At 46.9% G+C, this 13,593-nt stretch overlaps 1 protein-coding gene across 2 annotated transcripts in view; it reads right to left on the reverse strand.

The window, feature by feature from the left end:
• Positions 1-13,593, reverse strand: part of PCSK6 (proprotein convertase subtilisin/kexin type 6) — a 152,107-nt gene that overhangs the window by 43,715 nt on the left and 94,799 nt on the right. For both annotated transcript variants that reach the window (XM_034667955.1, XM_034667956.1), the window contains exon 13: positions 12,295-12,431. In XM_034667955.1, coding sequence (XP_034523846.1) covers positions 12,295-12,431 — 137 coding nt within the window. The remainder of the gene's footprint in view (positions 1-12,294; positions 12,432-13,593) is intronic.

Genomic DNA, 13,593 nt, shown 5'->3' on the forward strand with positions numbered 1-13,593 from the left:
TATTGAAAACAAAGGTAATAAATACTGAAAAATCATCACTTCCTAATCATTTTACTGGATTTTATCATTATCCATGCTTTGGGAGTTATTTACATCTATTCCATCTATACAGTAGAAATACTATCGACTTGTGGTTACTGTTTCCGACATTGCACTGGTGGGTGGCTTGAAATCAGCCACGGGGCGAGCACTGACAAGCAGAAATCAATAAACACTGCAAAACCGGGCTTGATTTACTGTTGATTTTCTAGACTTCAGAAAGTGATGGAGGAGGAAATAGTCATAATGCAGATGAAACTTAAAAGTGCATTATATCTGTAGTCAGCCATTACACTGGCGACAGCATCAAAACATTGAGGCAACATTCTTCCAGTGTTTGAAAGCTATCATCCAGTTCAACAATGAGGTTGCCCACATTGCTGGCAAATAAGTTCCAACTTATATTTATGCCAAAGGACAGCTGTTCATCAATTGCAACCACAGATAGGCTATAGACACAAGTTTGGCAAAAATCAATGAAAGCCTTCTCTCAGAATCAATGGGCTGTACGCAATTCAACAGCGTGAACAGTGCATTTTATTATTCTTTGCTAGCTGTGTGCTATGCATACTTTGCATCAGTAAAATTTGTAATATTGCACACACATGCATATATACATATATATATTTGCCCCCTGGAGTGCTCCTTGTTACCATGCACATAGGACAGTGGGGGTCCATGGGTGGGTAAATGGGGACAGGAGGACAGGCCTCAAACAACACCCAAATAAACAGGCCTCCTAATTATAAGGTAACAGAGTTCTCCATTCAGCTGCAATTTGTAAATAGGCTAGAGCATAAAGCAACAAACTAAGGTCACGGACCCCCCACCTGATTTTGTATAGTCCTGCTGAAACACAGCGTATGCATTCACTTACATATTTTCTATGGTGCTTTTCATATTATAATGGCAGAGCGGAGCACTTGTCATAGAGACCAGAAAGCCTAATATATTTACTATCTGGCCCTTTACAGAAAATTGCTAGCTGCCATCAGGCTTGAGTGAAGTGAAGGAGACCATCTGTGGATTACTCGAGTTCATCCAAAATATTTCATAAATATTTTTCTAATTTTAATTTTATGGTATTTTTTGCCAAGCAGAAGTTTCTGATTTTATGTGTATAAATCTACCCAAATCATGCTCTCCTCTCCAAATGGTTAGCCAGTTGTCGAGAGCTTTTATTCAGCACCTCATTCTTTCACCGCCGATTTGAAATGCTGTACTTAGTGTTTCTCTATGGGTCTATTTGTGGACACTTCTTCTGTTCCCCCTGACTTATCTCCCTATACCAGCACCACGGTCATGCTGTTTTAATTATTTTAGTTTAAAAATACAGTTGAGCCGTGAACAAATGGGTTTGAACTGCATGGGTCCACTTATACGTGGATTTTTTTCGATAAATACAGCATTGTGAAAGTAGTTTCTCTTCCTTAGGATACTCTTTTTTTTTTTTTTTAAAGATTTTTAAAATTTATTTATTCAACAGAGAGAGAGAAAGCCCGCACAAGCAGGGAGAGCAGCAGAGAGAGATGCAGGGCTCCATCCCAGGACCCTGGGATCATGACCTGAGCCAAAGGCAGATGCTTAACCAACTGAGCCACCCAGGCACCCCTCCTTATGATATTCTTAATGACATTTTCTTTCCTCAATCTTTCTTTACTGGAAGAATATAGTATACAATACATATACAAAATACGTGTTAATTGCTTAGGTTATCAGTAGGGCTTACAGTCAACAGTAGGTTATTCGTGTTAAATTCTGGGGAATCAGTAGGTTTTTTTTTTTAAGAGTTATTTATTTATTTATCTGAGAGAGAGAGAGAAAGAGAGAGCAGGGGAGGGGCAGAGGGAGAGGATCTTAAGCAGACTCCCCACTGACCATGGAGCCTGATGTGGGGATCAATCCCACAACCCTGAGAGCATGACCTGAGCCAAAACCAAGAGTCAGATGCTTAACTGACTGAGCCACAAAAGCGCCCTGTGAGTCAGAAGGTATATGTGGATTTTCGACTATGCCATGGGTTGGCACCCCTAACCCCTGTGTTGTTCAAGGGTCACCTGTATGTTTGAATACCTGCATTTAATTTTTTTTGGATGTTCTGTTGTGATTCTCTGTGTTCATTCTTCCAGATGAGCTTTATATTCATTCAGTTAGGTTCCTCCCACCCCTTTAATTTCATGGTGATATTGACTGAGATTGTCTGTAAATGGTAGACTTGTGGGGCTCCTGGGTGGCTCAGTTGGTTAAGCAGCTGCCTTTGGCTCAGGTCATGATCTCAGGGTCCTGGGATTGAGCCCTGCGTTGGCATCTCTGCTAAGTGGGGAGTAGGCTCTTCCCTCTCCCTCTATGCTCTCTCTCTCTCTCACTCTCTCACTCTTGTTCTATCTCAAGTAAATCAATAAAATCTTTAAAACAAAAATCAACAGATTTGTGAAAAGTGGCTATCTCAATGATATTGAAGCCTGAGACACAGTACAGAGGAAAACCCTTTAAAAATGAATAACCATCTATTCTAAGTGCCTATTGTGTTTCAAGTGCTCTGGTAGGTCAAAAAAATAAAATAAAATAAATAAAGGGCGGTGCCCACACCCATGCTCACTTGACTCTCAGTCCAAGTGAAGCAGCCTCTCAGGAGAAACACTTTCTAGAAGTCATGCACATAGCACACAGCAGACCCTCCAAGTACAAGGCACCTGTTAGACTTCAATATTTGATTTGACCTTTATCTTATAATTAGGACGCTTAAAATAAAAAAACCAACCAAAAATACCCTAACGCCCAGATATAGGAAAACCACTGGCCACAGGGCTAAAAAGAGAAACATCAACTGAAGGCTGCCTGTGGTCACCGAGCCGGGCTCTGCCCTTGTGGCTGCGTGAGCTCAGTCAAGGTCTTCTGCATAGATTGGAACTAGCTTCCTCTCCCACAAAATGAGGATCAAACACTCACAATACAATTGCCACGAGGAAGCATGTTAATAATAGAACACCAAGCACTTGACACAGGCTTCTAAATTTAATCCTTCCAAGGCCCTATGCAGAAGAGGCACTGAGGTTCAGAGAATGGCAATGATCTGTCTGAGGTCACGGCTGGCAAGTGGCCGAATATGGATCTGATGGGCAGGCTGGCTCTGGAGCTGAACCTCTATGGTATGTCGGTTCTTTAAAAATAAGCAAATACACACACACACACACACACACACACATTCATACATGTATATGTACCCACCTACACCCACACCCCACACACATGATACATACACATTCATGCATATACACATACCCTCATGTGTATGTATATATATATATATATACACACACACACGATACCCACCCCAATCCATGCACTCACACACACAGTTTGACGCCCTGCCTTATTCCTAGATAGATTCCAGGGTAAAGAAAGTCCAAATAACCCAATCCAAAGAAACTAGCTCTCCCATGGCAGATGGAACCTTTTTGCTCCTCATACACTTATGGGGAATTAAGGTGTATTTCCTCCCAGGCAACATCATCGTTGTTATTTTATTTAATTGTACAACCTAAATCTCTAAGAAAGTCTTCCATGTTTGACCTCTTGGGAAGAAATGCTCTCCCAAGGTGTATCTTTATTTTCCCCAGTTTCACGATGGAAATTTTCAAATAAAGACAAAATAGAGACAACAATACAGCGACTTCCCATGTCCCCATCACAGTGTCAACAATCACCAATGTCCTGCACATTTTCTTCTGTCTATCCCTGCTCACTCCCTCCACCCCGTGTCCCCTGAAGTATTTATTTTTTACTTTTTAATTTTTTTTAGGTAAGGTCTACCCCAAACATGGGGCTTGACCCCGAGATCCAGAGTTACACGCTCTACTGACTAAGCTAGCGAGGCGCCCCTCTCCTGAAGTATCTTAAAGCAAATACTAGGGGTGTCTGGCTGGCTCAGTCAGTTAAGCATTGCCTTCAGCTCAGGTTGTGATCCCGGGGTCCTGGGATGGGGTCCCACATCGGGTTCCCTGCTTAGCAGGGGGTCTGCTTCTCCCTCTTTGTCTGCCTCTGCCCCCTGCTCCTTTTCTCTCTCTCGCTCACTCTCTCTCTCACTCTCAAATAAATAAATAAAATCTTTAAAAAAATTAAAGTAAATCCTAGATCTCATTAATACTTCACTGGTAAATACGATCATATGTACCACTAGCGATAAGAACCTTTTTTTTTTCATAAACCTTAATTCCTTATCATCATCTAGGGCTGTTTAAGTTGCTCTGATTCTTTTTTTTTTAAGGATTTTATTTATTTATTTATTTATTTATTTATTTATTTATTTGACAGAGAGAGAGAGAGACAGCCAGCGAAAGAGGGAACACAAGCAGGGGGAGTGGGAGAGGAAGAAGCAGGCTCCGAGCAGAGCAGGGAGCCCAACGTGGGGCTCGATCCCAGGACCCTGGGATCAGGCCCTGAGCCGACGGCAGACGCTTAACCACTGAGCCACCCAGGTTCCCCTAAGTTGCTCTGATTCTATACTGACTTTTAGCAGTGAGATCACATGACACCAGTACCTGACGGAGAATGCAGAAACACTATCATCCCATTCCCCTCTTTGCTACATTTTACTGCTCCCCTAGATCAGTAGGAATCTGGAAATGCTGGTGAAACCAAGGAAAACCTGGCCTACGTGGGTTGCTGTTTTTTTGGAATCAGAGGCAAGACTAGGGGGTAAAAAAAAGAAGAGAAATTTCAATCGGGGAGAAAAAGTGAATTCTCTGCATTCAAGAGAAATGACATAGAAGTTTTAAAAATGCCATCAATTGTCTCAGACAAGTCTATTTATGACTCTGTGAATACCAACTCTGTGAAACTAAAGCCCATCGGAGCCATGGGACAAGATACATGGTGTCGATTACAGAAAGAGGACTGGAAAGCTTGCCTGATGATATTTTTCATTTCAAGTCCATGCCTCGCAACTCCCCTCACCGGGGAAGAGGGTGGGAGGTGCCCAAGCTCTTCAGGTGGTTGTGAAGGAGCGAGGGCCAGGGCCAGGGACAAACCACAGCCCTGGTGAAGCTCTCCGTGCAGGGCACGGAGCTGAGCCTTCAGGGCGGAGTGGGGTGCAGGGGCGAAGAATGAAGAAGCATGCTTCGACCTGTGCCTGCCCCGCGGATCTGGCGTGGCGCCCGTGTGCAGTCTAAGGGCGTGCCGAGTGAATGAGAGAAGCCCCAAGCAAAGACAGCCCTGGTGCCACTCAAGGCCAAGGTCACTTCCAGCTGAGCAGGGGAGGACCCACAGTGCCATGTGCGTCGGGGTGTTCGCAGGAGCCCCAGGTCACCAGGAGGTGCTGGGGGCTTCCCTGCACCCCAGGGGGCCACGCAGGATGCCCACCTGGGCAGGGGCTGGCCTGAGTGGTGCTTTGCCTTGTGCCCCAGGTGTGACCACCAATGTGGGCTCTGAGGCGAGGGGGGCAGGATGGGGGGGGCGATCTTAAGTTACTTGGTCTGGGTCGTCACCTTCTACACCTTAGCCAGGTGTGTTCATCCTCATCTTATAGGAGAAAAGGCACAGCACCAAGGCCCGGGTGTCATTACGGACTGAATGCTTGGATGCCCCCCAATTCATATAGATATTTTAAAGATTTTATTTATTTATTTGAGAGAGAGAGAGATTGAGAGCAGGAGCGAGGGGAGGGGCATACGGAGAGGGAGCCTGACACGGGGCTTGGGATCATGACCTGAGCTGAAGGCAGATGCTTAACTGACTGAGCCATCCACCTGCACCCCCCACCCCGATTCACATGTTGGAACTTGCCCCCAGTGTTATGGCACTAGGAGGTGGTCCCTTAGGGAGGTGATTAGATCAGAAGGGTGGAGCCCTCGTGAATGGGGTTAGCGTCTTACTAAAAGTGACCCCAGAAAGTTAGCTTGCTGAGCTCCCGCCATGTAAGGAGACAAGGAAAAGGCGACCACCTGCAACAGGTCAGAGAGCCCTCCCCAGAACCCGCCAGCGCTGGCAGCCTGATCTGGGACTTGCCCGCCTCCAGAACTGAGAGATGACTTTATGCTGTCGACAAGCTACCTAGTCTCCAGCACTTTGGTAAAGCAGCTTGAACGGACTAAGACATCAGAGATGTGGGAAAAGTGGAGGCAGGAGGATCCGACCGTTCCCAGGCCTGTTCCAAACCAGATGCAGGGGACTGAGGCAGACACGTTCCCAGAGGACTGAAACTTCCTGCTTCAGAAAGACCCAGACTTAACATTTTGAGCATTCCAGATGGAAATCTTCTAAAATGCAGCCATACTTCTCCAGAAGATGTTCTGCAAGGTGGGACCTAGGCTCTGGGCCCACTGCCACCAGCTCCCTGGCCCAGGCCTTGCAGGCTCTGGATGGCACCTGGGGTGGTCTGCTGGGTGCCTGGGTTGCATACCCACCCTGGGCGCCGGGCTCCCTGCCAAGCCCACTCCCCAACCCTTACCCTTGGGCCCACGCCTCTTCCCCAGTCAGGGGCAAGGTCCCAGTGTGCCCGGATCCAGCACTCAGTAGAGTTCAATACAGGTGTGCGGAACACAAGAATGAATGAAAAGCCACCTGTAAGCACAACGCAGCTGTGAATCAGGACGCGTGCTCCTTTCCACTCCTTGCTTGTCTCCCGGAGGAGAGTGATCCTAGGAGCAGACACACCCTTCCTTTGGCCCAGGAAATGAAGAGGAACAGGAATGACTAATCTGTGACTCAGTCTTCAAAAAATAGTTTTCAAACGAATGACATAAATCAGGTTCAATCTGACAGGAGGTGAGGATTGCTTGAGCTGGCATATTGAAAAGACATGGTTACTTAATAAACCCTGGTCTTAACGGAGACATTACAGTACTATTCCAGAGCATGCCATTGGAGCTGCGCTGGTTGGTTTGTTTGCTTAAGGATTTAAGTGAGATGCAGAGATTTGAAGGATATTGAAGTGAACCACAAAGGTACCAGCACCTCATCCCCAAAACAGGGTCTTGGAAGCAGTGCAGAGAACGAGAACTGCACTGCTCTTTCTGGCCAGCCTGTCTTGGTATTTGCTGCATTATTCTTGGCACCAAGACTGGTGGTGACCTGTGCTGAGAGGCCACTCTGACCCGACAACTAGGGAGGGAAAGACATGTGCTTTGGGACTGATCATGTCCTGAGCACCGACCACACTGAAAGGCAGTTCCCAGGCCTGGAATTCCAACACTGGATCAGTGGGAAACTTTGGTCAACTGGCATCACCTTCTGTGGCTGAGGTCCCTCACAGACACCACCAGACTGACCCGAATGTGTCAGGGTTGGAGGTAGCCCTGCTTTGAAAGGCAGACTGGGTGAAAGCTCATTCTCACTCCCCCCGCCCCTGCCCGGAGAGATGCTGCTGGAACTAAGAGCAAATCTGCCTTTTGCAGAGGGAGGACGCCCTAATGCCTGGGTGTGCTGAGCATGCAGCCCAGAGAGAGGCGCCCATCCTGCTTGCACACAGAAAGAAGGGCTTGAAATACAGCAGCAGTGGCGGGCCCGCTTGCCTACACTTGCCTCCCCAGCTGGGGAGCGGCCTCCTTCAGGGTAACTCTTGTGCAAATGAACTGCCGTAGGAACAGCTGCAGGAATGTGCAGACTCTCTGTGACAGCGTGTCCCAGTCCCCCAAATTCCAATATGCCACCAAAGGTCAGGGCTAGAAGAGCTTTCCTGGTCCTGTCTCACCCTGCCAAAGACCCAGGTTCTAATTAGGACCAAGGATGGACACCGGCCTGTTTCAGGATTTCACACAGGGGGTGGGGGGAGCCTCGGGGGTAACCCCTGCATTGCTAAGCAGGTGTCTGCTGTAGCACACAGAGCAGCTGATCATGTGGTGATCACAGAACATTCCAACTGGACTCATTCATTCACCAAAAGGCCACTGCACACCTGTAATGACCCACAGAGCAGAGGCGCTGGGAACCTGGCAGGAGCCAGAAGACAAGTTTCGGGAGATCAGTGTGGAAAATGAGGGCAGGAGCCAGGGAGCTGAGGCAGTGGGAAGGGCTGTGGGGAGGTGCGTGGCATGTGATTTTGTGCTGGGTACCACGGCAACCCCCAAGCTTGGTACCTGCACTTGGGAGAATCATCACGGCGTAAATAGATTTCCTCCCAGTGCCCACCCCTGGAGGACCCCAGGGTATCCCCACTCGCCCCCTGGGAGAGCTTGTCTACACTGTGGCTTTCACTACCAGCTACTGGCTGACACTTGAACGTGTATTTCCAGCCCCGACCTCCACCTTGACGACCAGGTACACATCTCCACCTGGATTTGTCACAGGTAGCCCCACCCCCAACTGAGTTCCTGATCTTCTCTCCAGCACCCCCACCCCTGCAATGTTGCATATCCAGGAAACTGTTAAGTCCATTCTTGCACTGCACAGAACAAAACTTCTGGAGTCATCGATGCCCCCTCCCTTCTCTCATAGCCCTCTGATCTGTCGGCCACTGCTTTTGCAATCTGACTGCTTCGAATATCTCTACTGCTACCACCCTGGTCTGAGTCACCTTCTCTCCTATTGTGATGACCTCTTAACTAGCCTCCCTGTCTCTGAGCCTCTTCCCCTCTCCAACCACACTTAGGGTAGTCTAACCAAGCTGTCAGAGTGAGCCTATTAACAGAGAAGTTCAGATCATCTCTCTACTCTGCTTAAAATCCCCAGTAGCTTCCCATCGATCCTTGTGATGGCCTAAAAAGCCCGGCGCCCTATGGTCTTGCAGGATCTGGGGTACCACTTGACACACCCCAACAGCTCCTGCATGTTGATACACCCGCCCATGAGAAGTGCTGGTCTGGAGGGTCTGGGATCTCCTGGGCACCTGTGATCTCGCCACCCACCCCACCCCTGCAGGAGGAGGACAGCTCCAGCGGGTCAGGAAGAGGAGTAGGATGTGGGCAGGCTAGAGATGGGGAAGGGGTCACCTCAGGTCAGCAAGACCCCCTCCAGGATGTGGATGAGCCACTTGGGCCACTGCCTCAGAGAGGGACACTTCCTCTCATAGGTCTCAGAGAGCATCTCGCTCCGCTCTGTTTCCCATCCAGCAGAGGACACCGAGGCCCAGGGAGCGACCCTGACTTGCAAAGTTCGTAGAAGTGTAAATGAACATCTACCAGAATCACAGCAGTGTGCACGCTCTTCCCTGCTACAGACACAGGCCTCGGACAGACAAGTTGGGCCATGTGAACACACAGCTCAAGGGAAGCACGTGTCTGCGTGGGTGCGGCCGCCAGCCTCTGTCGTGCCGGCCCCCCGGGGCGAGTGGCGGTGCTGACGGGCGCTGGAAGTCTGCCTGTGCCCGCGGAGCAGGGAACGCTTGAGGATGCAAGTGGCAGGAGACGTTGGGCCTTAACTTTTAACAGCAGGCCAGGCACTCTGGGGCTTTTAAAAAAGAATTCAGGAGTTTCTGACTTTTAAAATACATGAATTTCCAGTGATTTAAAATTTTGCATTTTTGTATTTTTAGACTTTGTTACAGTAACGTCTTTTCAAAATAGTCATTTATTATCCTAAAGGCAGAAAGAAAGTGATTGAGGGGGAGCAGGGGAACCTTACAGATGACTTGATCATTTAAAGTCAATTTTCTACATAAGGCAAGTCAATGCTCTTTCCTTCTCCCTGGTTGAAAAAAAAAAAATCCCCCGAAACTGTGCTTCATGAAGAATTCAGAAAAGGACCAGGGCAGGAGAAGGTTCTAGCGTGATCAAGAAGTAGGCCCCTGGGAACAACAAAAAAGTGAAAGCAAACCTCAGGGAAATGTCTCCACAGAGAAGCAAGACTGGAACCTAGTCCTTGCCTTTCACTATGAGTTCGAATCTGACAGAGAGAGAGATGAAGACGTCAGAGACCGCTGTCGGTGACCACAGCAGAAGACGTAATGATTATCCTCGTTTTCTTTCCTGGTGTAGCCACGTCGCCTCCATCAGTGCCTGGCCCAAAGTAGGAATTTAATAAAGACTGCTTCAAGAAATGGTTATGAGCCAAAAAGAGAGTGACGAAAGACTGCCTTCCCAGAGAAAAAAAACAATCTGAGGGCAAAATTAAGAAAGCCCTTCCATTTACAAAAGCATCAGAAAGAAAAAATACTTAGGGACAAATGTCACCAGGGAAGCACGAGACGTGTGGACTGAAAACCACAAAACAATGCTGAAAGAAATGAAAGAAGATCGAAATAAAGGAAAAGACATTCATATCCATGGATTGGAACACTCAATATTGTTAAGACGGCAATATTCCCTAAATTGAATTGGGCTCAGTGAAATTTCTATCAAAATTCCAAGTACTTCCCCTCCAACCCCAGAAATCGACAAGATGATCCTATAATTTGTATGGAATTGTAGCGGACCCAGAATCACCAAAACAAAGCTGGAGATAGTTCCCAATGGTGAAACTTGCTACAAAAGCTACGGTAATCAAAACAGCGTGGTACTGCCCCAGGGACAGGTGAACAGACCAGCAGACTAGACCCAAGAGTCCAGAAATAAACTCATAAACCTATAGCCAATTAATTTTCAACAAGGGTGCCAAAATCACCCAATGGAGGATGGAACACTTTTTTTTTTTTTTATAAAGCAAATGGTGTTGGGGAAACTAAATAGTCATATGCAAAATAATGAGTCTACATCTTTACCTCGCAGTATATGGAAAATTAATTCAAAATGGATCAAAGTCCTAAGCGTAAGTGTTAAAACCATAGAACTCTTAGAAGAATACGGATTTCAATCTTGACCTTCAATCAGGCGATAGTTTCTTAAATACAACACTAAAAGCACAAGCTATAAAAGAAAAAATAAACTGAATTTCATCAAAATTGAAAACTTTGGGGGTGCATCAAAGGGCACAATCAATATAGGGAAAGAACGACCCACAGAATGGGAGAGAACATTTGCAAATCAGGTAACTGGTCAGGATCTAGTATCTAGACTAGTTAAAGAACTCTTTTTTTTTTTTTAAAGATTTTATTTATTTATTCGACAGAGATAGAGACAGCCAGCGAGAGAGGNGCAAATCAGGTAACTGGTCAGGATCTAGTATCTAGACTAGTTAAAGAACTCTTTTTTTTTTTTTAAAGATTTTATTTATTTATTCGACAGAGATAGAGACAGCCAGCGAGAGAGGGAACACAAGCAGGGGGAGTGGGAAAGGAAGAAGCAGGCTCACTGCGGAGGAGCCTGATGTGGCTCGATCCCAGAACGCCGGGATCATGCCCTGAGCCGAAGGCAGACGCTCAACCGCTGTGCCACCCAGGCGCCCCAAGACTAGTTAAAGAACTCTTACAACCCAATAATAAAAGACAAACAACCCATTTTTTAAAATAGGCAAAAGATCTGAATAGACATTTCTCCAAAGAAGATGTAAAAATGTCCAAACGGCCCATGAAAAGATGCATCAGCATTATTAGTCATTAGGGAAATTAGTGCAAATCAAAACCACAATGAGATATACTTCACACCCACAAGGATGGCTAGAAGGAGAAGAAAATGAAAATAATAAAACAAGTGTGGATGACAACGGAGAGAAACTAAACTCTTCCTATCGTGCTGGTAGGAATGTAAAATGGTGCAGCCACTGTGGAGAACAGTCTGTCGGTCCTTCAATCAGTCAAACATAGCATCACCTTACAACCCAGCCATTCCATTCCCAGGTGTACAACCAAGGGAACTGGACACGTACGCCCACATAAAAGCCTACACGCCGATGTTCAAAGCAGCAAGATTCACAATAGCCATTAAGTAGAAACAACCCAACTGCCCATCGGCCCAGGAGAGGATAAACCCAATGTTATATATACGATCATATCCATACACTTAAATCGTATTTAGTCATGAAAGGGAATGAAGCACGGATACAGACTACAACATGGAGGAGGCTTGAAACCGTCATGCTAACTGGAAGAACCAGTTACGAAGGCGACATATCGTATGCTTCCATTTACGTGAAATGTCCGGAAGAGGCAAAGCCATAGAGACAGAAAGTTGATTAGGGGTTGCTGGGGGCGGGAGAGTGCGCAGGGTCTGATTCATGGGTGTGGGGCATCCCTTTGTAGTGTTGACAAAGTTCTGGATTTAAGTGAGTGGCGAATGTTCTGAAGGCCATTTACTTACACACTTTAAAAAGGATTTCCATGGTGAATTGTGCCTCCATTAAAAAAAAAAAAAAGAATTACCAGAGACACTACATTTAAATAAAAGTCTGGAGTGAACAAAAGGGTGAGATACGAAGTGTTGTGTGAAATTCCCGAGAGCCACTGACCTTGCTTCTCTGGGTTGCGGACCTGGGATGGCATGTCTTGGATTTCCAAGGTCCACTCCCCTTCGGCTTTCTCTCCCCAGCAGTGCACAGTCATGAATTCCCAGTTCGTAAACCCTTCATTGGAATGATCCAGCAATCTGCAATTGGAGACTCAGGGTGAGAACACAAAAGGGTCGGGAAAGGAGTGGTGGGTCGGGGATCAGGTCCAGGGAGGGCTGTCTCCCACCTCGAGATTATTCCTTGGGTGATGGTACGATCCCACTGAACAGTACCTCAAAGGCAGCAGCTTTGAGAATAGAAGAAAAAGAGGCCTGGCCTGGTCACCGACAGCGGTCTCTGACATCTTCATCTCTCTCTCTGTCAGATTCGGACTCTGGGGTTCTGATGAGCCTCCATACCCCAAGGTCTTTCCAGACTGGGACTTCAGCCCAGATCCACTTTCTCTTGTTTGACGTGAGCAGGAAACAGGAAGCAACTCACGGGCGCCCTCTTCCTCCCAACACCCCGGGAGCAATCTCCAGTTCTCTCTTCTTCCCTCCCTGTCTCACTGTGCATCTCTCTTTTGGGACAGGGTCTTATTCCAAGGGCTCTTTATTGCTCGTTGGAAGTTCAGATGCACGTTCTGAGTGATGTAAGATTGGATTCCTGACTTGGGTGTTCTCTGAACATCCAACAGATGTCTAAACATGCTTATCTTATCGAGAGAATGTTCCCTGCGTGGGGAAGAGTGAGGGGGAGGGGCACAGCCTGTCCTTTCTGCTAAGAAACTGCAAAGGTCAGGGCTGATTTTCACACACGATGCCAAGCCGAACACAATGCACTGGGACAGAACGAAGACAAACTGTCTTTTAAGGGCCAAAATACTTAACAAATGTCCACTTAACTCTCAGTGAAAAGAATCCTGTAACCTGAAAATGTGCCAAACTGAGCAAGATGTGAAGGAAAGGAGAAGGTAATAGATCCCCAGATACAAACTCTTGATAGAATCTCAAAATCTGTGTCTTGGGAAAAAACCAAATTCCCAAGACTCAGAAGATTGCCAAGTGGCTGTAAGACAGGTTTAAAGTGTTTGAGGGCACAGGAATAGCACACGGGTCATCAATGAGCTTGGCAGGACCCACTCTCTCTCATATGAGGGGCTCATGCTGGGCCTAAGTAGGATGAAGTTTAGAAGGGAAGGAAAAACAGAGTGCAAGGAAGCCAGGAGGGATGCTGGGGTGCTGGAAGGTTCTTCCAGGTCAGGTAGACGGATGGAAGCGGGACAGGATAGGAAGCCAGCTGCCTGTGCCAGGCATTTCC

Source organism: Ailuropoda melanoleuca, chromosome 9, assembly GCF_002007445.2.
Source record: "Ailuropoda melanoleuca isolate Jingjing chromosome 9, ASM200744v2, whole genome shotgun sequence".
Lineage (NCBI taxonomy): Eukaryota > Metazoa > Chordata > Mammalia > Carnivora > Ursidae > Ailuropoda > Ailuropoda melanoleuca.